The following is a 26,554-nucleotide window of genomic DNA, read 5'->3' as shown; positions in this document are numbered from 1 at the left end:
GTCAGACTAGGATTTAAAGGTGTGGTGTTAGGAGTTAGCTACCATCTTCTACAGATCTAGCATAGACTTCAACAGGTGCTACATGCTAAGACAGTTGAGTAAAAGACCCTCTGCCACCCCCCCACCCCCATCCCTGCCACCCTTGGCTTTAACTTAGCCAGTTCATTATGTGTTAAAGGCAGTATTCCTTGTCTACTGGGATTTTTCAAATATGTTATTTAGCGCATTACATAACACCTTAAATCTTAGTCTGGACAAGCCCAGATTGACCACTGTAGTTTGCACCTGATTGTAATGGCTCCCTAGGAACCATTATGCTGGTGTGGATTGATGGAATGCCATGTGCTTTGGCAGTCCCCCCACCCCCTATGCAAGAAACCACCTATACCTACCTATACATCTATAGGGAGGGGCCAAGAGCTGGCTGTGCAGGCTTTACACCAGCTGAAGGTTTCCCTCGCCTCCTAGGAATCCTTGTGTACTCATTTAGGATGGCTTTAAGGTTCCTTTATGTCACTTCTGCAGCCCAAAGGGACCTTAACATGGGCCAGAATCTGGCCACTTCTGGATCTCTGGATTCAGTTCCTAGTCGCCTTTTCAAAGTCCAATTTTTAGATTAATTTAAATTTTAGCAGTGGGCTTTTATAGATGGAAAAATGATTTGTTCATTTCTGAATCTTTTGCTTGGATGGTGTTCGCTTAGTGTTTTGCAAAGGAGGTGCCTAGAGTCTGGGTAGCCCAAGCAGTTGATAATAGGATACGGAGATAGGATCCAAGTCCCAGGGGACAGGTGTCATTATCACTATTGCACTAACTGGAAATCTTAGTAGAGGAACCAAGGGTTACATGTGCCCAGAAGACTGCACTGAACTTTTGCATCTAGAGCAGTTCTCTCTAACTTAGTGTGGAGGCAAATTGAAGGAGCTGTGTGTGCTATGACTGTTGTGGAGAAAAAATAAATAAAAAAAAGATGTAGTGCTCCTGTGCTGTCAATCTAGGGCCTTTCACAAACGTCAAATTTATTTAAAATGTTAAAAATTAAGGAGAAAGAAAGAAAACGCTAGGCACATAATGCCTCTGTTGGAAAGGAGGGGAAAGAAATCTTGCCAAGGAAGTAAGTGACAAAATCAGACTGGGCATTTTAAACATGTTCTGACAACCTAAATTAAATAGATATCAAGTCCTTGAATTAAGAGCTGTCATCAGTGTATCACTTCCTTCAAGAAATCTTATTCTTTCCATGGCCTAGCAGCCTTTCGGTCACTTTCTCTTCGTCTTAGTCGCTACAGTTGGTTACCCGGCCATTGATGAGATTGTTCAGCTTGAAATAGAAAAGCAGAGTATCAGTCCAGGCTGATTGTTAGGGCAGGTCTACACTAACCCCCCAAGTCGAACTAAGGTACGCAACTTCAGCTACGTTATTCACGTAGCTGAAGTTCGAAGTACCTTAGTTCGAACTTACCTCGGTCCACACGCGGCAGGCAGGCTCCCCCGTCGACTCCGCGGTACTCCTCTCGCCGAGCAGGAGTACCGCAGTCGACGGCGAGCACTTCCTGGTTCGACTTATCGCGTCCAGACAAGACGCGATAAGTCGAACCCAGAAGTTCGATCGCTCGCCGCCGAACTACCGGGTAAGTGTAGACCTACCCTTAGATTAGGCAGAATTTCTAAGGATGAGGCTGCAAAATGGGCACTGGCCCTTGAGATTGACAGTTATTTTGTCAGAGAACGCAACTATCAGTTTGTCAATAGAGAGCTCAGCAAATTTGCTTGATCTCAGACAGAGAAAGATAGATTTCACCTTAAAGGGATATATGAAGTTTCATGCTGGATTCTTAATTGAACTTAATAATGTGATACGGGGCTCTCTAGCAAGAAATGACCATATCCTCTTTATTTTGGGTACTTATATGGCCTCTGTTACCATAGTATCTGAGCACCTCACAATCTTTAATGTATTCAGCCTGACAACATCCCTGTGAGGTAGGGAAGTACTGTCTCTCTCATTTTACAGATGGGGGACTGAGGTACAGAGAGATTAAGTGATTTGCCAGAGATCACAAAAGTCTGTGAAGGTGCAGGGAACCGAACCTGGGTCCCAAGCTAGCACCCTAACCACTGGCCTGTCTTCCTCCTGAGAAGTAAAACAGCGTTTCCTCCCTTTTTCCCCTTCCAGTTTTTTACTGGCTCATTTTAATAACCTTCTCCAGGATGCCATTGCCCCAGAATGGTGGTGGATGAGGTAATGCAGTGGTGTAGTTTGACTGAGACAATTTAAAGATGACTACATTGTCTGAAGTATCCTTCTAGCTAGATTTGAGATTGTCTTTTCAGATAACTAATTACAGTAGATTCCACTTATTAGCAACCTTTTGGTTCCCAGCAAAAAAGTTACTATTATCTGAGAGCTGCCAATAAGCAAAAGGCATATTTGTGGGGCTGGAGCCAGGGAAGAAAGCGCTGGGACATGTCCCACAAACCTTCCTGCGGTTGGTGCTTGGCACATCCCAGCGTTAACCTTCCCGTGGGGCCACAGCTAGGGAAGGAAGTGCTGGGATGCGCCGAACCCGGGTCCCTGGTGTCAGGGCAGGGCGTAGCCTGAAGCACGCAGGGAGAAGTACTGTGCGGCTCCGTGGGCCCGCAGTACCTCGCTCCTCATGGGAAGCCCCAGCATCCAGGCTGCAGCTCCTTCCTTGTTGCTGCTCTGCCCATAGCCTCCCCTTCCAACCTCATCTTCCAGACCACAGCACCAGGACTTGGGCAGAAGCTCCCCTGTTGGACAGGGATGTGGGTGCCACACCCACCTGTGTGGGCAGCAGGTCCCAGGCCACTTGCAGGTTTGCGGGGCTGTAGATAGAAGGAAGCACTGGGATGTGCTGAGCACTGGCTGCAGGCAGGTTTGCGGGGCTGCAGCCAAGGAAGGCAGTGCTTCCTTCAGGGCTGCAGCTCTGTAAACCTGCTTGTGGCTGGGGCCTATCTTCCAAAATGTTGCTAAGTGGCATGTCTGTTGCCAGTGGCCGAATCCAATTAACATTAAAGTCAATGGGACAGGATTGGTTCCTAGCAAAATGTTGCTGTGAAGCAAAGTGGTTAATACTGGGATTGCTGCTTAATAGCATCCACTATATCTGACTTCCTAAATTGAGGGGATCAAGTAACTCTGGTATAATAGTTTGAACAGGGTTGCTTTATTTTGTAGTCATAGGCAATTTTATGCACCCCTTCATATTGCTCCCATATGCTTGGAATCGCTTTCAGTTTCCCTTTTGTCAAATGCTGCCTCTTGCCCTTCCCATCCCTCCACAGTCTTTTGGGAAGCTATTTTTAGTTAATGTCTCCATTACTAAAGTTCATACCGTCTTATTCCTGATCTCTTGTCCCATTTGTCAGTTGGATTGTAAGGCCTTTGGGAGAAGGCTCATGTGTGTCGTGCACTGTAGATTTACAGAGCTATAAAATACTCATGATCGTTCTCAGATTCTTGTGTCCCAGAATCTCTTTGGGCTTATTCTAACTCAGTGTCTCTACACTGGCCTCTGTTTTGCCAATTTCGTCTTTGCAGAAAATAGCTCCTTTTGTATACTCCTCCTCGGCTCGACTCTGTTATCATTTGTTATTATTTAACATTTATATTGTGGTAGCACAATAAATGACACAACTTGGTCGGGTCCCTTTGTGTAGGTAGGTTCTGTGCAAACATAGTCAATGACAATCCCTGCCACAAAAATCTGTACAATTTGAAAGATGAGGCATAACAGACGGGTGAGGCTATTGGAGGTTGGGGGAGAAGGGATAACAAATATAACAGGACAGGGGTCATCTGGCTCTGTTATAACCATTTGCTGACTACTAGTATCCTCAGAAGCCTGTTCATCCCTTTGGGCCAGGCTTTGCCTGTCCAGCATGACTGAGTACCACTACTGACCTGTAGGTGAGAAGAATGGTCTCTCTTGCTCTGCAATCCGTTTTTCTCTTGATTCTCTCTTGACTCTTCTCTGATTCCAGACCCTAACAAATACCAGTTTTCTGAGCATCTGTTAGACACTGAAGCAAGATAGGGTTTGTCTCTGGAAGAGTATTCATTCTGTTTTTATTTAATTGTTCAAAAGACCTTACAGTATTAGAAAATTAGGCCATTTCTTGACCTCAAGAGTCAGCAAACCATCTTTCAAAATAGAAGCTATGATTGTAATGCATTTGTGCAGTTCATCAAGATGATTTTTGAACAATCATTGAACTGTAGGATCCAGGCTAGTATGTTTTAGTACATCAGAGACACAGGAAGTACAGTAGAACCTCAGAGTTATGAACTGACCGGTCAACCAGACACCTCATTTGGAACTGGAAGTACACAATCAGGCAGCAAAGCAACAGAAACAAACAAAACAAAAAAAACCCTGTATAGTACAGTACTTTATTAAATGTAAACTACTAAAAAAAAGAGGAAAGTTTTAAAAAAAAATTGACAAGGGTAAGGAAACTGTTTCTGTGCTTGTTTCATTTAAATTAAGATGGCTAAAAGCAGCATTTTTTTCCCTGCATAGTAAAGTTTCAAAGCTGTATTAAGTCAGTGTTCAGGTGCAAACTTTTGAAAGAACAACCATAATGTTTTGTTCAGAGTTATGAACAACCTCCATGCCCGAGGTGTTCGTAACTCTGAGATGCTGCTGTTTGGTTTGTTTGTCTGGAAGCTCAAGAGCGCCTGAATTCCAACTGTGACTTTGCCACTCATTTGCTTTGACAATTGGCAAGTTATAAACTATCTGTGTGTGTGTGTGTGTGTGTGTGTGTGTGTGTATCTATATCTATATATAAATATATATAAAACAGTTTTCAAGTACATAAAAGGTTGTTACAAGGAGGAGGGAGAAAAATTGTTCTTCTTAACCTCTGAGGATAGGACAAGAAGCAATGGGCTTAAATTGCAGCAAGGGCGGTTTAGGTTGGACATTAGGAAAAACTTCCTAACTGTCAGAGGGGTTAAGCACTGGAATAAATTGCCTAGGGAGGTTGTGGAATCTCCTTCGGGGATTTTTAAGAGCAGGTTGGACAAACACCTGTCAGGGATGGTCTAGATAATAGTTAGTTCTGCCTTGAGTGCAGGGGACTGGACTAGATGACCTCGCGAGGTCCCTTCCAGTTCTATGATTCTATGTTTCTACATCCACTGAATGGTGATAATAACTTACCTTGCCCACAGTGGTGTTGAGAGCTACAAAAATGTTTAACAGTTATGAGGAGAATGGAGTTATGGAATTGTGGAGAGTGGACAAGAGAGAGGTTTCAACCAGGGAGCTGTTCGTATTGTTTGGTATTACTTTAATTTTTTTAAATGATAAATATAATTTAAAAAGCCAGTCTGGTAATAGGAAAAAGTTTAAATGTAAATATATTTCCAATTATATGCAAAAGCAGAATTAAAAATAACCCCTGGAAACTATCAGAAGAGGCTTGAATTTTTTTATTTATTTTTTAAACTAGGCAGAGGTAGAAATTTTAATTAAACAACACAAAAAACTTTAAACTACATTGATAACAAATTGTGCACTAGCTAACCCATTCAGCCATAGGATCTTATCACTATAACCATCAGTCTCCTTCCTCTCCTGCTGCTTATGTCACCCATGTGTTCTGGCATCTTGTCTTAAGCCATTCAGTGGTTGTTTCTTGCGGTCTAACCCCACTTTGTGATTGTGATAGCATGCAGTCCCCTTACTTAAAAGTTCCTCAGAGCAATGGGTTGAGAGGACTGCAACTTAACAAAACTAAACTTCTCCAAAGGAGTGTTTACTTTGTGGGCAAAAAAGCACAAGGCTTTTAAATTCTAGTCTCAACTTGTCCAAATAATAAAACGTTTTCATCCTTCTAGTACCATTTTCACTTGCTCCCCTCGTTGCCATTTTGTTACTGGTTTTGACTGATATATGTTCTAGTGTTTTTCTTAGAATTTTATCTGTGCTGTCTGCTGTAGTGTATGTGGTTAATAATAATGTGGAAAGGTAATTGTTCTTGCCTTGACATTTGATTTTGGTAGCTTTTCACATAACGTCCCAGGTAAACCCACAATTCTTGCTATTTGGGTTTTTGTGTTTAATCTCTCCACACTATTAAATGTCTGTGCGCCTAATTAGAGAGACAAGGTGGGTGAGGCAATATCTTTTATTGGACCAGCTTCTGCTGGTGAGAGAGAGAAGCTTTCGAGCTTACACAGAGCTTTCCTTCTTATCCGGTGTTTTGCACCTTATTTGGTTATTTACATCTGAATTGGTGGTGATTTATAACTACTTCACACTCCCTTTACACTGTTATTAATCACTATACAAGGTAAACAGCAGTGGAGAATCAGGCTCTGTGAATATTCCCTACTAGGTTCTTTCCTTTTGAAGCTGTGCTTGGCTTTTCATTGTAAGGATGAGAAGTACTAATTTCTCCTTGTTTTAAAATTTCTCTATGTTGTGTCTCCATCTACTGGTTAAACTTGACAAATTTGGTTGTCTGGACTGACTCAAAATTACAAATAATGTACTAAAGGTGAATTACCTTTAGATGTCAGTAAGAGGCTTGGTCTACACTTACCCCCCAATTCGAACTAAGGTACGCAACTTCAGCTACGTGAATAACGTAGCTGAAGTTCGAAGTACCTTAGTTCGAACTTACCTCGGTCCACACGCAGCAGGCAGGCTCCCCCGTCGACGCCGCGATACTCCTCTCGTCTAGCTGGAGTACCGCAGTCGACGGCGATCACTTCCTGGTTCGACTTATCGCGTCCAGACAAGACGCGATAAGTCGAACCCAGAACTTCGATTCCCAGCCGCCGAACTAGCGGCTGGGTGTAGACATACCCAGAGTATGAATATTTTTCTCACACAGTGGGAATAGGCATATGGAATAAAAATTACATCATAGCAGTGTTGTCAACTCCTGCCATTTGTATCTTGTGATATGCTGTGTCTAAAGCCCCAACAGCTGGAGTCAAGTGATTACATAAGAATCCCAGATTTAATTTTTTTTTTAAAGTTTCCAGATCTCATGGTTTCAGAAAAAAATTCCAAAAGCATGAAGTGAGTATGTACCCTAAAGTCTCAGAAAACAGAAGGCAAACAAAAAGAACCCACATTTTATTTTTTTAAAAATATCTCAAGATTTTCTGGGTCTCAGCTCATGATTTTTGAAAGCTTAGGGTTGGCTTAGGGATGGCAGTACTGTTATATGGTTATTACAGTACTTGTTATTTTTAAGTGACATACACACATGTTACCATCTTAAACAAGTAAAGACTGAATATCTGCTCTGGTTTTAATTTAGGTTTTAAGCTTTTTAGGGCAGGGAGTTTTATAATATGCCCTGATCCTGGCTGGTGGTCTTTGCACTACTGTAATACAAATTGTTGTTATTAATTATTATAATACATGGAGAGCTTTCTGTCAAAGTTAAGACAAAAACCGGAGTTGACAGCAATGCAGGGAGGGGTTGGGAGAAAGACAAGAGTTAATGCAGTATGAACATGCAGTTACTTAGGCTAATGCATGCATCTTGAGGGTTCCACCCCATTTTGCTTGAAGGGGGTAGGTGGGGGAGGGGGAAAGAGTGAGATAAATTATATATAAATATTTGTAAGGTGTTTTGAAGTCTGTATTTGAATCTCTTCCAGGAAAATCTGTACCATATTAGCCATATTGCCACTCACTTACATGTGGTACAAGATACTCATGTAGATTTCTTTGTGAATCATTATTACAATTACCTGCTTTCTCTCATTAGCTTATTCAGCCTATACATGTTTAAAAGTAATCTTTCTTTAGGGCAGAAATACAGCCCAACATGTTCTTCCAGAGCTGTCTTCCATATAATGAAGTAATTTTCCTCCTTTAATTGCACAAAGGGTATTCTGTTGATCTTTTGCTTTGGTATCCCCAGATGTTGACTGCACCAGTTGTCTGTGTATAGCTTCTTGGCACAGCCAGTCTATGAAAAGCTGTGAATATAAGGAATGCTGTTGTGTTGCCAACTCTCCTGCAAACTTGTTTCAAGTAGAGCAGGGGTTCTCAAACTTCATTGGATCGCAACCCCCTTCTGACAACAAAAGTTACTGCACGACCCCAGGAGTGGGGACCGAAGCCTGAGCCTCTCTGCCCCGGGCCGGGGGGGCCGAAGCTCAAGGGCTTCAGCCCCAGGCAGGGGGCCTGTAACCTGAGCCGTGTCACCTGGGCTTCAGCCCTGGGTGACAACAGGGCTCGGGCTTCGGCCCCGGGCGGTGGGGCTCAAGCTTCGGCTTCAGCCCCGGGATGGTGGCGCTTGAGCTTCGGCCCTGGGCCCCAGCAAGTTTAATGTCAGCCCTGGCAACCCCATTAACATGGAATTGCGATCCACTTTGGGATCCCAACCCACATTTGAGAACCACTGAAATAGAGGATCAATTCTATTTCTACAAAAGTGCTTAGCACCTTTGTAGAAATGTAAAATCTTTCTTCTTGATTAGTCTGCTGGGGAGCACTATATTCCCTGGAGAATACGATCACCATTCGGTAAATACAAGTAGTAGCTGACAAAGTTTGGAACAAAAAAACCCAAGTCATTAGTTTTAACAATAAAAATCCTCTTCAGAAAGAAGAAATCTATAACCCTGTAGCCGCAGTGGGTTTATGTGTTATCTAATGGGAAAATAGCGTTAGTGTTGGAAAACTCTGTGATTTTCCGGATAGCAGTAAATCCATCTAAAGCAAACTTTTGTGGAGATAGCTATGTTGGCCAGCCAATCAGTCCAGGAAAGTTTTCTCAGCAATAAGGATCTGGCATGGTCCTTTTCAGATTCCTGCAGCAAAGAATTTATTGTGCTTTTTCCTTCCAATATTTTCTTGACCATAAATTCGCTCCTTTAATTTCTACCTGATATAATTTTTTCAAAATGTATCAGCACAATTACAAAAGTTTTTCCTTTGTCTTATTTAACTGATTAGTGATGAAGCACAAAACTTCCATTTTCAACTGATTTTTTTTTTCAATTAAAAATAAAAGGTCAGTGTTTCAGGCAAAACACGCAACTCCTATTGAATAGAAGTACAGTCTCTCTAACCAACAGTGTATTATTATATGGCTCAGGTTGGAAAGAAAATCTTAGTCTGTATCTGTGAGGGAATGGATGGCCCACGAAAATGGTAACAGTTATAGAACCTTTTATGACCTTAGACCAGAAATTTGAATTTGGATAGGTTGGTTTATAAGTAAAAGTGGTTATCATCTGATAGATGTTTTGTGAAATAAGTTGATAGTCTCAGTCCAGGTCCTTGTCAAACTTGTCTATATCACAAAACCCACCATTCCAGTTGGTATCCTTGTTGGTAGTCTCAGTAAAGAGGCCATAGACAGACTGATTCCCTCTCACCCTTTTAGGGCGGCTTGCACTGCCATTGGCTGTAGTCTACCTGTCATGTGAATAAACAGAAGACCTCTGTCTCCAGCATTTACAATCTGTCTAAGATAGTTTGAGTTTATGGGTCCCTACATTTCAGTGCTATCCAGAGATTGAGAATGGTTTTTTAATTATTAGGATCTTTACTGTAAAAGAACTATGTTAAACTTACTCTAGCTACATGATTTTGTGTGGTCCTCCAGTGAGGCACAGAAGAGAGATATTGAAAATTACCCCAGTTGGGTGTTTGATAAAACTCCTCGGTTAGTAGCCTGAGTATATATAGTCTTGCAGGCAATGTTATAGGAAGGCTCTATGGATTTGACATTGTGGGACAACACAGGAAAATCCACCCCAGATTTTATTCGTAACTAATAATATAGTGTATATTATTGTCTCTGGGTATATTAGTGGCATTCTAACACATTATATAGATAGTGGTATGCATACATGGCGAGCACTGAGCTAATATTTATATAAAGGAGTATTCCAAACACTTTTCTCCATGCCTGGCCAGTTACATTGGTTTTCCCCAGAGTCGTCTTTTGTAATAGCTGGAGGTAAAATGTTTTAGTCTTCCGTTCACAAATGTGTCACCATACATGTAGTGCATAGTTTCAGAGAGCTAGATTTGACTTGTAATAATAAAATCAGAATACTTACAGTTTAGAAACAGCAATGAGTTTAGTTTGTTAAATTAAACATTCAGTACCTCATACAAAATGAAAAGCTTGTGTATTTATCCTATATGCACTTCTGTCATTCATGAAATAAATGAGGCACTCCGCTTGGAGGAGAGGCCAACAGACAGACAAATGATCTGATCGTGACACTAGGCTCTATTATTAAAGCAAAAACTGTATAATGAACAAATCAATGATGATTCACCAAAAAGTCCACTTAAACTCTGCCCATATGAATGCATAAATCACTCCTGACAAAAAAGACAGAAAAACAATTATTTGCAATTTGTTTGGTGCTTAATTGGGGCTGCTAGCATCCCATTTTGAAATGTGACAACTTCACAACAGGATAATTTGTCAATTCCATATCAGAATTCTATCTGGCTTAAGATTGCTTAAGTATAGGCTTTAATCTGGATATCTGGAGTGAGTAGGCATCCTCTTTTTTCAGATTTTCAACTAGATTTTCATTTCGGATTGCATTTCTGAGGAAGCGTTTTCTTTTCAGCTGTGTCCAGGCTCCTCACAAGCATAATCTCAAGCAGACCTGCTATCTAGTATATGGAGTTTATTTGAGGTAACTCCATTGACTCATTGGATTTACTCCAGTTTTACATTGGTGTAACTGAGAGCTGAATTTTGGCCAATTGGTTGTAAACGCAGAGCTCAATGCTATTTTATTACATTTAGGCTCACTTCTAAGAATTGCTCAGAAACGTACAAGAGTCAACACATTTGGCTGTTTGATTTTTTTTTTTGTTTCATATACTGATTCTGATTAGTATTCACTTCAGAATTAAAAACTTGAAATGCAAAAGATTGTGCACTAAATTTATGTCACTCTTCCTTGTAATAAGCTTTCTTCCCTTTCTTAATATAACTGGCATTTAAGCAACACTGTTCAGTTAATAATCCTCCCAGAACAAAGGCAGTAATCACTCGCTGAATGATTCATCGTCAGTTTATCACACTGACAAGCTACAAATAATCTTTTTGGATCAGGATGTGTTTTGAATTTGGGAATAGTTTCTGCTTGCCCTTTCTGATTTCTTCTGCAGCAAAGTCAAACAGTGCTGAAGATAAATTGCTGGATGAGTAGATTAGAATTCATGGGTAATGTTTAGAGAATTAGCTTTTCCTTTGGGTGTATTTTCCCCTTGTAGTTTAAAATAACAAAATAAACTTCTGATACTTTTCATTGTCATTCCATAAGCATCTTCTTTAGTTTTCATAGACTCTGAAGAACAGAAAAAATTGTGTTCCTTCTAAATACACTGTATCTCCTTATAATTAACACAATCATGTACTCTTGTTATTAAATTTATACTAGGAATGACATTATACCTCAGATTTTATAGGCACTTTCAAGGGGGAAAAAAGGGCGGGGTGGAATAAGTTTAGAGAATGCAAGCTCTTTGGGGGAGAAGCTGATAAAGGAATTGAGTTTCCACGGATGTTTTCTCTATAAAAGATTGCCGTAGATATCTCTCTTCTAAGACTGTTTAGATTCTTTATAGAGAATGTCCCAAGGTTTTATGAACCCCTTGTCAATTGTTGGAGCTCTGTATTCAGTGGGGATAATGGATGGAGCTGGTCAATACTCAGAATTGTCATTGTGTGGGAAATTCAGACTTTTTTCTGTAATTTCCTTTTGTACTGAATTGTAACGGAAAAGTCAAAATTCCCCCCAAAGTTATTTCAGAAATATTGAAACATGATCAAAAAGTTTCATTTTGATAGTGCTGAAGTGCTTTTTTTCAACCTTATCATTGAAGCATTTTAACTGTATTGAAAGTTTGAAACAAACCACTTAGGTAATTTCTCATCAAAAATTTCAACCGAATCAGTAAGTTCCTGCAATACATTTTGGTTTTAGTTAAATCAGCCTTTTCCAACAGAAAACTCTTCTGTCAGAAATTTTTCAACCAGCTGTAATAACAGACATTCCTAACAGTGCAAGGTCAAATTCTTCTCAGCTCTTCATTGTTTGTAGTAACCTTCTTAGGAGCTTGAAAATAAAATCTCTCTTCCTACCAGTTTTCTTCTTTTGCGTGTGTTAATCATTATTTTCTCTTGAATTACAAATTGGCTAATATAGGGTTGTTTGTTTTTTTTACTTCCTTGTTTGTGTACCATTATGTTGAATGATCTGACCACTAATTTGGGAATAGAGTCTCTTTAGTTGACTTACTGCAGAGAACATGAGCAAAAACATAAAAATCGTTTAGAGAATTAAACTGCTTGTAAATGTAATTACTGTTTTTAACTAGATTTAGAATTTGATGGATATTTCTGACTACACTGTATGCACTTCAAAGCAGGTAGAAAAGCAGACTTAACTAACTTCACAATATGTCCTAAATAATGTTGGGGAACAAACTGATTTAAAAGCAGGAAATTCAGAGTCAAGACTGAAACTCTAAATTTTAAAGATGTCAGCCTTATCTGTGTATTTTCTGGGGTTTGTTTCAGCCCAATGATTAATGGTTAAAGAAAAATAGATCTCAAGTGAAAGTTTTGTAATTTACCAAAGATTTGATTTATTTCTCCTTGGAGTCATTTAGGTTTCTCAAGTAAATAGGCTGTTAAGGCAGTTTGAAAAATACATATCCAAGAGATTGTATTGGCTTTTTAGAAAGGTACTAGTCTCTAACGGAAATACAGACTATAACTGTTAGAGAGGCTATGTTAGCATAGCTATGTCGGCATAACCCTCTAGAGTAGAGGTAACATACTTCAGCGGGAGTTTTTCTGCTAGTGTGGAAATACTACCTCCCCAAATGACATTAGCTATGCCTACAGAAGCACTTTTCTATCAGCACAGCTGCCTCGACACTGGGGGCTTTGTCAACATAGCTGTGTCACTAGGAGGTGTGTTTTTTTCACACCCCTGACTGATATAGCTATGCTGATATAAGCTGTAAGTATAGAGTAGGTCACTTCTTTTTGTGCAGTTTTAAAAATCAAAGTCAAAGTGGCTTCCTGTGAGCCCATTCAAGTTTGTTTATGGTGTTCAGAAATGTGTTAAACTTTCGTTGTTGTTGGGTTTTTTCTTTTTCTTTCTTCAAGGACCACCCTTAGTAAGATTTGTGGAATATCCAAACAAAGACCCCAGTCCTGCCAACACTTAATGTGCATGCTTAATTTTAAACATATGAATAGTCCCACTGACTTCAATGGGACTGCCCATGTTTAAAGTTGAACATGGATGCACGTGATTGGAGGATCCTGGCTATAATCATAAATTATATTTTACCAGGAAAAATATCGTAATGGCTTCCTTTGAACAAACCTGCAAAATGTAATCCCAAGCAATCAGAGATCCCCCCTCTGCTCTAAAACCCTAGCATGCACTGTGCTGATTAATGCAGAAGTCCCTATGATCAATACTGGAGTAGGGAATCTGTTTACGGAGGGAAAAGAAAAACATTTTTATTTAATACTGAATGGTCTCCAAAAGTTTTATTTTACTCCTTAAATAAGAATATTGGAGTCACTTATCAGAACCATTGTTGGAGGTGGGGGGAAGGAATGGATTTATTTTACGCCATAGATAGAATCAGTGCTCCACCACTGATGAATGAGAATGTTGATATAATCAGCAGAATGCATGTTGGGACATCTCATAAGGCAGGAAGCAGGGAGTTTTTACGGGGAGTGCTACTTTCTGAATCTAGGAAGAAAGAGAAGTTAAAATTACAAATGTACCCTTTTTTGGTCATTTGACATCTGTGTCAACCAAATCAGGCTATTTGTTTGTCCTTCACATCACGAAGATACTTGTTAAGAAAACAGAGAATTAATATATGCCCATTACTGCTATTGATTATTAAGGTGAAGTTATAATGCAGGAGAAGGGAAATAGTCCTATTTAAATAAGCTGCTGTTGCAGGAGGCTGTGAAGTGTCTATACTGTCCCTGTTTCCCTCCCTTCCCTCTCACGCAAGGTTCTACTGAAGGACAGAGACTTTATTGTCTGGAATGTTAAAATTGCTAAGAGCCATTTTGGACAACTTAAAAATGGAGAGTGTGTGAAAGCTTTCAGCTAGTGAGGAGGAAGACAGAAACTTCAGCGTTAGTATCTGTTAATGCTGAAAATGACATGAACAGTACTGTTTTTTATATGAAATGTTTTTATGAAGCCTTGACATCTCTTGTAGTTAAGTTGTCTTCCTCTGCCACTGCTCCCAGCACTTCAGAGTGTTGGCCTATGAGACATCCTATCAGATTCAAGATCTTCATCCTTACTTTCAAAGCTCAGTATAATCTTACCCCCTTTGCTCTCATTTCTTCCTGCTTTCAGCACGTAGTTTTTCACCATCCATCATCCAGTTCTCTACACTTGGATAAATTATCTTCTTGTTTGTCAAAACCTCCGCTCCCTCTCATCTTCTTTCAGATCACTCCTCGCAGAAATTCTTTCTACATTGTCCTCTTCATTACTCCCCACTGCATCTCTTTCCTGAATTATTCCCATGTATTGTGTTGGGTTTTTGTTTGTTTGTGCTGTCTATCTTAGATTGTAGTTTCTATGAGGCAAAGACTTTGCTTTCCTCTGTGAGACTTTATGTAAATGTATGGCATGCTCAAATCAATTTTTAATGTTAACTTTATGCATAATTGGGTTTCTGTGTAAGAGTTCAATAATGTATGGAGATGTACAGATACCAAGACGTTCAGGTTGTTTAAGCTGAGTAAAAGATGTTTAGTTTGGTATTATAATTTTCTTTGTATGTACCAATCATGTTTGTTGTGCCTGACTAGAAAATTAACTGGAACACTGGTTTTTTTGTTTCTTGTTCATAGGGAGTACCAAATTGTTCATATTAGTTGGGAACAATTACCTTCTGATCTGGAAACTACTTTGGAAATAAAATTCTGCTACTCTATGTTCTTTCCTAGCCCCAAATGAAGCAAATTAATTTTTCATTCAGATATGCTATACATAGTCCAAAATCACTTTTCCGGACAGTAGATATTTATCACTTCTATGCTAGTCGAAGTTTGTGTGAGAGCACTTCTGATTTACATAGCATTGAGTCATTATTCTCATTAAAATATCTATCTCTTTGGCCCAGTTTTAGAAAGTGAATAAAGGAAAAATGAACATTTCAGATGACATTTCTGTGAATATCCTTGCAGGCTTTGCTGTCTAGAGATGCCTCGTTTCCATATAATACACAGATGCCTTGCATGGCTCCAGCCTCCATTTGGAGCAGTTCTGAGCATGGTACATCATCCAGAATAGTACAACAACATATACCAGAGGTGGACTCCTCTCTTCATCCTGTGTTATCATTCCCCTCGGGTAAGACATCCAATTCCATATTCCCAACAGAACAGCCAGTTGTATTATAAAAATCCTAAAATGTATGGTCTGACTTAGTTTTTATAAACGTTTAAAGCTTTGGCTTGAACAAACCTCTTAAAAGAAATACTTCTTGCTTGTTTATTACTTGCCAAAAGGTGCTCTGACAAATGCCCTTAGTATAATTTAAAGCAGTGGTTCTCAAACTTTTGTACTGGTGACCCCTTTCAAATAGCAAGTCTCTGAGTGTGACCTCCCCCTTATAAATTAAAAACACCTTTTTATATATTTAACACCATTATAAATGCTGGAAGCAAAGCGGGGTTTGGGGTGGAGGCTGACCGCTCGCGACCCCCATGTAATAACCTTGCGACCCCCTGAGGGGTCCCAACCCCCAGTTTGAGAACCCCTGATTTTAAGGGACATGGTCAACTTAAAATTTCATCCTGCTCTCTAAAATATTGCATCTACTATAGATGCATGTAGCAATTAAGATAACTACAACTGAAAAACACCAGAGGGAAAATATTTTTCTCCTTTTTTAGTTCATTTATTTTGTACACTTGATAGCATTTAGTGTTTAATTGTTTCTCTTGCACAGCTGGCCAATTCACCTTGTTGGTTATGTAGGTCTTTCATGCAGAGACAGGTGAGGTATGTTTCTTTTTAAAAATGTAAGACAGACTTGACTGTAAAAGCAAAAAAACTCATTGGGGGATCTTGGACATGTGTAGAGCTTAAAACTAATTTTTACTGTTTTTAATTGAGTAAGTTTCAGATAGTGATGTCCCTTTAAGATAAATGTATGAAATACTAATATTGTAAATGCAACATTTTAAGCTGGTGGTGAAAAAATCAGTCAGGAAATTCAAAACTGGTGTGCTCTGACAGGGACACTAACTCAATTGCATTGCTCATTAAAATGTATGTTTAACACTTAAACCAGGAGAATTGAAATAAAAAAATACTATATATCTGCAATGTGGCCAACGTAATGTTGCTGTTATACAGAAGCAATTTCTGAAGTAATAGAGTTTTTATTTCCATATGAAGAATATGCATTGTGCCAAAGAAATCCATGACCCTTCAAGAAAACAAAGCCTATTGAAATCACAAGCACCTTCTCTTGGCACTGAATGTTTGGGGCTGAGGCTGTAAAAAGGGCCATGTAGTCCCAGCCATCTCATTTCCTTTTGTTTACATGGCTAGCTTTACTTGGTTTGCTTTTTTCCCAAGTGTTTTTTTTTTTTTTTTTTTTTTCCTGGTGGTTCTGTAGTTAAAGGTTTTTAATTTTTTTAATGTTTCTAGGATTTCAGAGACTTTCTTTAAAATGAATGTTTTATTGGCCTTTCTGCACTCGTGCAGAAAAAACTTGTTTGACCCTGACTTAGCACTACAAGTGTCACGGCTGATTTGACTCTGGTTACACCCAACCTATCTCTGGGTCTTTGAGTGTGCATCATGCCCCTTCATGTTCCTGGAGATGGATTTATATACTCCCTGCTTTAATTTGGCCTGGAGACTTCTTCAGCTGAAAGGAAAGCTGCTTCTAGACCAAAACTGGCCAGTGCAGGAAATCCATTGTTGCTGAGGGCTCCCCAAGCACAGAAGCTTGAACATGAGGCTGGGAGCTCCTTGGGTCTGTCCCTGAGCCCTCAGTCCAGGACCATTCTTTCAGAATTAGGCTCATTCTTCCATTTTAAGAATAAGATTGAATTAAATTAAAATGCTGAGGAATCTTATATTTTTGAGGACTCTGCACCACCCCATTAAAGATGAGAAGACACCATCATGGACATGGGGAATGTATTAGGAAGTCTTAGTTCTTTCAGTGTTTGGTTCTGAAAGTCTCTCTGGCCCTTCCTGTATTCCTGACCTCTAGAGCGGATGCTTCTAATGATAGACCAGCTCCCTAAAGAACATTTGTCTCAAACTGAAAAGCTTCCCTTTTTTAAGAAGATGATCTGTTCAGCATAAAAATAGAGAAAATGAAGGACATTTGATTACTACAAGACCACTGGGGCTTACTCAGCCTGAACAGACAGAGAGGGATGTGGCATTATACTCATTCTGATACCAAAGACAACACCTTTCTTCTGGGGACTTTCTGCTCTCTTTCCCAGAAATTTCAGCTTCACCAATCATGAGACAGAATAAAGAAAAGCACGTAAATAGAGGCTAGGCTACAGTATCTGCTGTCTGTACATCCTCTGTATCTGGCAGGCCTCACATTTGAAGTATTGCCAGGAGCTTATTTTGTCTACTTTCCTGACCCTCCTTCTTTTGGGCACCATTTGATTTATGTCCTAGCAGCATATAGTGGAAATACAATGGATCACTGCATGCTGAGATTATACAGTTCAGCTCTGTGGCCTAATTCTCATCTATGTTGCCCCCCAAGTCCTTTTATATATCCCTTTTCAGAGATCTCTCTCATAAGACACTGCTCAGAGCAGAGATGGACTCCTTCTTAAGAATGGGAGCCATTAAAAAAGTTGTTTAACAGAACAGAAGGCAGGGAGAAGTTGGTGATGGTCTTTTTCCCATTTTGTAGGCAACCAAATAAGATGATGCAGTTGGACTGGCTTACCAAAATATATTTGCTTTTGGATAGGTAACAGTCATTACTAGTATGGAGTCTTGCCCTCCAGCATATCTACAGCAACATGGATATTTGCCAAGTATTTGTCAGTGGCTACAGGATACCTTAGACATATAGACATCCATGTATATCTGTACTAGACAACTGGCAGTTTCAGACTTGCATGGAACAAATCTTGAAGGAGAATCTGAATGTGGTATGTGCTGATTGTGCCCAGAGCCTGTGAATAAACTGGGGCAGATATCCTTATCCTTTTAAGTATGGTGTGGGAGTACATATTCACAATCTGTAAGACATCCAGGTGATCCTCTCAACTATAACCCCCTCCCCTCCCCCCCCCCAAAAAAGCAAGTAGGGAAGATAGTCATAATATTTCTAAGGTCAAAAACAAACCTTTCTGGCATTTTTATACTTCATAAAGAAGCAGAAAATGTACAGGCCCAATTAAAAATATATCTTTTGCAGGTACCCATTAATCCTGTGACAAAGAGCTTACTTAGGGTACGTCTATACTTACTTCCTGGTCCGGATGTAAGCGATCGATCTTCTGGGATCGATTTATCGCGTCTTGTCTAGACGCGATAAATCGATCCCGGATCAATCCCGGAAGTGCTTGCCGTCGACGCCGGTACTCCAGCTCAGCGAGAGGAGTATGCGGCATCGACAGGGGACCCTGTCTGCAGCGTCTGGACCCGCGGTAAATTCGGACTAAGGTAGTTTGAATTCAGCTACGTTATTAACGTAGCTGAATTTGCGTACCTTAGTCCGAAGTGGGGGGTTAGTGTGGACCAGGCCTTAGATCAGTACCAGTTACTGAAATAAGCTGTTCTTTTTGGTTAGCAAAAATTGCTTGTAGAAAGAGTTTTGTATTTGCAGATCTCCAAGACACTTGAGATTAAGATGGTATGTAAATGTTGGAAAATTATTGTCCACCTTTTGGCCCTTTAAATTAGTGTAATTTTTCTTCTTAATTTCCCAGCTGTCAAACTTACCTCCCTTGACTCTTCACCTTCCTTTATTCCAAGCATAAGAAGTCTTCATTCCTCTCTTTGCTCCCTTTTTGTAAATTTGTTTCCTGAAGGGCTTTTCAAACAGAGACATCTTTGTAAGTCCTTCTGCCTTTTTACAATGGCTAAATTCCTAAGCACTTGAGATAGTTTGCAGACTAAGTCTCCCCCAGGAAGCAAGTTAGAGTTCCCTGTTGCCTTCTTTGTTAGAGACAGAAATAGGGCACCTACCTTGAAATTACCCCAGGGCGTTCAGCAATAACATTTTTCAAAAATACCAAATAATTCTACCCAGATGGCTAGATTGAGGCTTTTGCAGATCACAAAATAAAAGTGCAACATGTGCTCTCCACAGCACTGACTTTTTGAGCACCAGTGGGTGCAGATGCCGGACAAGACCCTGGCCGTACGTCCACACCATATTCTTTAGGGCTTGTCTACATGTGGGGATGTTCTGGAATAGCTATTCCCGAATAACTTCTTGTGTGGACAGTCTTATTCTGGAATAAGAGTACTATTCAGGAATAGCAATTGTGCTTTAAATTCACACCCCAACTTAATCTGAGGGCTGGTCTACACTGGGGGGGGGGATCGATCTAAGATACTCAACTTCAGCTACGTGAATAATGTAGCTGAAGTCGAAGTATCTTAGATCAACTTACCTGGGGTCTACACGGTGCGGGATCAACGGCCGCGGCTCCCCCGTCGACTCCGCTACCGCCGCTCGCTCCGGTGGAGTTCCGGAGTCGACGGGGAGCGCGTTCGGGGATTGATATATCGCGTTTTAACGAGACACGATATATCGATCCCCGATAAATTGGTCGCTACCCGCCGATACGGCGGGTAGTGAAGACGTACCCTGACTTAACTTTCAAGACTAAACAAGCTGTCAAAACATTGGAGTGCTTTGGGTCATGTTAGCCTACGATCCCCTCACCTTCTGGCTTGTTTCTTTATGGCTTTGTCTTCACTGCTAAAATCAGGTGGCGTGGGTTCTTTTTGGATTATTTTTTACAGTGGGATAATCAATGTGCTTTAGCCATGCCTCTGTAGAATTCTAATGCAGAGCAAGCACCTGTAATTTTTACTGCAGGGTAGCTAGGTGAGGTCAGCCACACAGCAGGGGGCATAGTGTTGACGTCATAAGAACATAAGAACATAAGAAAGGCCGTACTGGGTCAGACCAAAGGTCCATCTAGCCCAGTATCTGTCTACCGACAGTGGCCAATGCCAGGTGCCCCAGAGGGAGTGAACCTAACAGGCAATGATCAAGTGATCTCTCTCCTGCCATCCATCTCCATCCTCTGACGAACAGAGGCTAGGGACACCATTCTTACCCATCCTGGCTAATAGCCATTTATGGACTTAGCCACCATGAATTTATCCAGTCCCCTTTTAAACATTGTTATAGTCCTAGCCTTCACAACCTCCTCAGGTAAGGAGTTCCACAAGTTGACTGTGCGCTGCGTGAAGAAGAACTTCCTTTTATTTGTTTTAAACCTGCTGCCTATTAATTTCTTTTGGTGACCCCTAGTTCTTGTATTATGGGAATAAGTAAATAACTTTTCCTTATCCATTTTCTCAACATCACTCATGATTTTATATACCTCTATCATGTCCCCCCTTAGTCTTCTCTTTTCCAAACTGAAGAGTCCTAGCCTCTTTAATCTTTCCTCATATGGGACCCTCTCTAAACCCTTAATCATTTTAGTTGCTCTTTTCTGAACCTTTTCTAGTGCTAGAATATCTTTTTTGAGGTGAGGAGACCACATCTGTACACAGTATTCGAGATGTGGGCGAACCATGGATTTATATAAGGGCAATAATATATTCTCAGTCTTATGCTCTATCCCCTTTTTAATGATTCCTAACATCCTGTTTGCTTTTTTGACCGCCTCTGCACACTGCGTGGACATCTTTAGAGAACTATCCACGATGACGCCAAGATCTTTTTCCTGACTCGTTGTAGCTAAATTAGCCCCCATCATGTTGTATGTATAGTTGGGGTTATTTTTTCCAATGTGCATTACTTTACATTTATCCACATTACATTTCATTTGCCATTTTGTTGCCCAATCACTTAGTTTTGTGAGATCTTTTTGAAGTTCTTCACAATCTGCTTTGGTCTTAACTATCTTGAGTAGTTTAGTATCATCTGCAAACTTTGCCACCTCACTGTTTACCCCTTTCTCCAGATCATTTATGAATAAATTGAATAGGATAGGTCCTAGGACTGACCCTTGGGGAACACCACTAGTTACCCCTCTCCATTCTGAGAGTGCTCACGTCACTTGTCTACCACACAGTAAAAATTACAGGTGCCTGGTCTCCACTAGGATTTCACAGGGGCATAGCTAATGCATGTTAGTTATCCCGCTGTTAAAAACAAACACACACTTTTTTGCCAGTGAAGATATATTCTGTGTGGGCAAAGATGAAAGATTGTCAGGAATAACTTCACATCAGAGTCCATGTCTGCATCTTTCACTTCTTTCTTTCTGAGTCTCTCTCCCCCTCCCTCCAGCCAGTCGTCCCCCACACTTATGACAGGGTGTGCCAGAGAGCTAATATTTCAATTCTCCAAAAATGTCTCTCTTGCTGCTGCTCATAGTCAAGCTTCACTTTTGTCCTTTTTTAAATACATCCCCTTGGCTGCTCTCCAGTTTCGCTATCTGAAGACATTGTCCAGCACGTGCAGCCAGTCAGTTATGTCAGGGCTGCCCCACCATCACTCTTTGTGAGCTAGTGGGCTTGAGGCAGCAATACAGTTTGTACAGAATATAACACAGACTGTATAAATAGATTTTTCAGAAATGTAATACCAACGTAGAACTCCTGAGTCCATAGCTGGCTGACTATCTCAGATGTATATATCTCTTCCTTTGTTTTATAGATATCCCTCTTCATATATATTTTGAAACATTGTTGAAGGAGGACAAGATCAAAGGAGATCCTGTTGACACCTCAGCACTAGGGGTAGAGTTTAAAATGTCTCCATCCAATGGTATGTGATGCAAAATATTTTAATGCGTGCAAGATTTATTTTTTAGCTAGTTTCTGAACACTTTCTTTTTGTATTACTGGATGCTGCCTTAAATATTGTTATGTGTTTTTAGATGGGCAGGGATCATGCTTTTACTCACTACATGGCTAGCATGCACAACAGAGCTTACAATCTGAACAGATCACAAGACTAGTTATTGGGGAGAATAACAGGCACGGGAGTTAGGAGGAGGCAGATAATAAGGAATCCTACTCACATAGATTCCAAATAGCTGGGTTTTATGTGGGTGAAGTGTGAAGGGAATGGGAAGGTAAAATCTTCTATCCTGCAATTTGTACAGGGGTTGAGGCTGCTGCACAGTTCTCCCTTCTTGTTATTTCTAATTATGAGCTGGAATAACAGGTGTAGTTCCTCCTGATAGTTGGGTGTGGGCACCATTGAACCTGCATAAACACACCTGGTTCTCCTTTTCTTTGGCCTTCTGCACCAGTTCCCAAGAATTCGTGAGGGGGCTACCCAAGAGATTAAAATGTTCCACCCGGTGTTCAGGTGGAGGTAGGAAAGTGGCCAAAGCTGTAATGCCACCAGGCCTGTATGTTTTTCACACCAGTATGCTGTTGACTCATCTAATTCACTAAGTCCTTGCTAAACAAATTACGTAGAGAACTTCTTGGAAATAACCTATAGTCCTGTTGCTGATTGCTCTCACTAAGAGGTGCTGCTGCAGTCAGAATGAGCTCAGAAACTCGATAACAAACCCCTCCAAATGGTCACTGAGGGCTTATTTAAACACTGTTTTTGTACTGCTATAACTATATTGGTTTAGAAACTGATCAAAGTAGTACAGTTCCCTAACATTGGTCCCTTTTACCAGTATGAAGGTGTGTAAGAGGTGTAGCATATTCTTATTAGCTTATTCCCATTCAGGAATAAGTTATACTGATCTAAGCACCTTCATACAAGTATAACTGTGTGCGCACTGAGTATTGCTTTAACTATATCAACTTCTAACCTGATACAATTATAGCAGAACAATAGGGGGGAGGGATAGCTCAGTGGTTTGACCATTGGCCTGCTAAACCCAGGGTTGTGAGTTCAATCCTTGAGGGGGCCACTTAGGAATCTGGGGCAAAATCAGTACTTGGTCCTGCTAGTGAAGCAGGGGGCTGGACTCGATGACCTTGCAAGGTCCCTTCCAGTTCTAGGAGATAGGATATCACCATTATTATTATTATAACAAAAATAAGGGTTATGGACCATCCCCAGAATCCTTGCACTACTTGGAGATGTCAGTGTGCTGGAAGAGTTAAAAATGAAGGCATTGATACAGTAAAGTACTTAAATGCATAAGTGAAGTCAATGGGACTGTTTAAGTACCTTGTTGAATCAGGACATGACTAATTATTTTAAGTGAGTTTGTCTGTTACTTAAAGCTATAGATTTTTCTGTCTCTTACTATGTAAATAATTTCTTTGGTTAATCAGCTGGTCAGCTGCCTAGGATTTATTAGTTGTTGGTTAGACTTTGTCGAGATAAAGGAAAAGTGACTGTGTGTATTGAAAAGCTTAAGAAAATGATATATGTATGGCATAAAAAGGTAGCCACAGCAGCTATAAGAAGTCGGTTTTACGTGAGTTCTGTGGGATAGTAAAGTATTGCATTCTGCAGGAAATCTGCCTTACATCATATCCCTTATCTCCACTCTACCGTACGTTGTGCCTCTTCCACCCTAATTGCTTTTTGCCCTGTGCTTGGTATTAAAGCTATTCTTATATCTCTAACTGCTCACATATAAACGGTCCTTTTAGAATATGAGTTAATGCTAGCTGAAATGTGAATGAACCCTTGCTATAGTACTGTTATGAGCAAAAAAGACACAAAGGGGCAGATGCTCCTCTGTTACACTAGGATAAATCAGTTGGTCAATATGATTGCATCAGTATAACTGAGAGATGAATTTTGCCCCCATGATTTGAATTTTTTGTGTCTACACATATCAGAGATAGTTACGCTATTTACTTTGTATGTTTCTGATTAAAAGTACCTGTAGCTCTTTCATTATCGTTTGTAAAGTGAGCTTGGCTGTAAGTTGCAGCTAATGAAAATGAATCTGAAACTTTGTAAATGCTTATTCTGTTGCAGAATATAATCAACATAGTGCTTCTCTCAAACAATGGAGCAGTGGCTATTTACTTAATTCCAAACCTCAAGCAGCATCAGGAACATCTGAACAGTTGTCAGAGGGAAGAAAGAAAAGGCACCTAAGTGAGACAGCGATAGGTAAGGGAAAAAGAAGAGTATATAAACTACTGCCCTTTCTGAAAATACCCTTTTATCATTGGGCCCCACACATTATCCTAAATTGTGTCTTCAAATAAATGAATGGATAACTTTATGAATGGATAAAAAGCCTTCTTTTTAAGAACCTGATTGATTTCTCCTTGTTTTAAGATCCAAAGGGGGTTTGGATCTGTATTCACCAGGAGTTGGTGAAAGGAAGGAGGGGGGAAGGGTCAATTTCTCCTTGTTTAAGATCCAAGGAGTTTGGATCTGTATTCACCAGGGAATTGGTGAAAGGTTTCTCAAGGCTTCCCAGGGAGGGAATTCTTAAGATGGTGGCAGCGGACCAGAACTAAGCTGGTAGTTAAGCTTAGAAGTCTTCATGCAGGCCCCTACATTTGTACCCTAAAGTTCAAAATTGTATTTTACAGGGATGTGAGAAATAGACTCATAATGCACTATGCAAATAATAAATGCTCACCATTTAAGGCATGCCATTTTCTGCTGGTTTTTATTTCTTCCATCCCCCCGACACTTCTCACCCCAATTCTACTTAGTGTGATTACAAAACTAGACATGCTTCTGTTTTTTTTGTTAGAATACTCCTTAAGGAAATTGCTTAGCCATACAATTGCATTTGTGTAATACTAGGTAGTGTGGTTTTTATTGTGTTGTTTTTTTTTAAATGATTCTCCACAAAACAGACTATGGATAAATTTGTAAATCATACACTCAACCAAACATTGACTATTTCTGAACTCAGTAAGCTATGTTTCATTTATTGTATGCTGTGGTTCCTGATTCTGGCTTCATTTTAAACTGTTAAATGTAAGAATTGTGGACAAGACTCTGAATAGAGATGGTGGGTAACCGGTGTCTTTAAAAAGGTGCTAGTGGTGATCATGATCCGTAGTTATAGACTACACTGAGTAAATGAATTGAAACAGCAGTTAAAGATAGAATTCTATAAAGCACCTAGATGAATATGGCCATATAGGGATCCAGTACAGCCTTTGTTAAGGAAAATAGTGTCTCGCCAATCTCTTAAAATTCAACTGCACAGTGGATAAAGGAGAATAGATGGATATAATGTATTTGGAATTTGAGAAAAACATTCACAAATGTAACTTAAGGAAACTAAGTCACAGGGTAAGATGAAAAGCAGTTAAGGAGTAAAATTTGGATTAGAGACAGAAACAAAATGTTCAGCGTGGAAGAATAGTAATAATGGAGGACTCAGGGTTTGAAACTAAGACCCGTATAGTATAATATATCCATTAATGTGGAGGAGCCATGAAATGGCAACATTTGCGGATGACACCAAATTGTTTTGAGTAGTCGAGACTAGAAAGAAGAATGAGGAACTTCAGAAGGACCCAACAAGGGTAGGTGGCTGAGCAACATGTCCGTGAGACTCAGTGTAGACAAGTGCATTGTAATGCACTCTGAAAACAACAATTTGAACTACTCGCACCCAATTATGAACATGGCAATTCCTATGATTGTAGTAATAGCACTTAAAGAAAGGTACAGCTTGACAGTATAAACCTTTGAGAGAGTAAATTCTGTGGGGTTCTGACAATTTCATTGAGATTTTTATTTAAAAAAAAAAAAAATCATCAGGGTTGCAATTTCCTGGTGTCAGCATGCTGCTATGCAATACATTTGTACATAGCAGCAGAAGCTCTAGCTCATTAGTGGTATATATGTATTCCTGATTTGGGCTCTGTTCAGTCTAGGAGAAATTATCCATGAGGAAGGTCAGCAGCCTGGTGAGCAAGGCCAAAAATAAAATACTCTGTGCCAGGGAGTTGCAGAGTTGCTTATGAGATGAGAGTTCATATACTTGACCCACGCTGTGCATTACGATGCTTTATCTAGACGTCTGTTACCTCTTTCTCCCGCATTGGATCCACTGCTCTCGACAGACCCTCTTTATGTTTAGTTAGAGTTCTAAATAGGTTTAGTTTAGTGTGGGATTCTCTTTTCTTCCTTCAAGTCGGGAGAAGAGAGAATTGGGAACAATGGTGGTTTGCTTTTCGAGTCCAAACAAAATTGCAGCAGGGGCTATATTCACTGGGATTGAATAAAAAATACCCATAGATTATTATTTGTCTAGAACATTGACTCTACTTTAGGGGAAATCAGACTTGCAGGTGAGAAAACTGACTTTGCCTTTGTCATCTTTGCTGCCAATTCCACTTAGCCATCAGTCAGGAAAAAGCTGTTGGTTATGGAAAAGCTGATTGGGGGCTCTAATG

The 26,554-nt window shown here is 40.1% G+C and overlaps 1 protein-coding gene across 1 annotated transcript in view; it reads left to right on the top strand.

The window, feature by feature from the left end:
• Positions 1–26,554, top strand: part of KANSL1L (KAT8 regulatory NSL complex subunit 1 like) — a 93,367-nt gene that overhangs the window by 52,339 nt on the left and 14,474 nt on the right. The window contains exons 6-9 of the mRNA XM_065412998.1: positions 15,235–15,400; positions 21,903–22,013; positions 22,856–22,859; positions 24,172–24,293. Of these exons, the coding sequence (XP_065269070.1) occupies positions 15,235–15,400; positions 21,903–22,013; positions 22,856–22,859; positions 24,172–24,293 (403 nt within the window). The remainder of the gene's footprint in view (positions 1–15,234; positions 15,401–21,902; positions 22,014–22,855; positions 22,860–24,171; positions 24,294–26,554) is intronic.

Source organism: Emys orbicularis, chromosome 11 (genome assembly GCF_028017835.1).
Source record: "Emys orbicularis isolate rEmyOrb1 chromosome 11, rEmyOrb1.hap1, whole genome shotgun sequence".
Taxonomy (NCBI): Eukaryota; Metazoa; Chordata; order Testudines; family Emydidae; genus Emys; species Emys orbicularis.
Note: the sequence above shows the minus strand (reverse complement) of the source record. Positions and strands in the feature narration are given on the sequence as shown.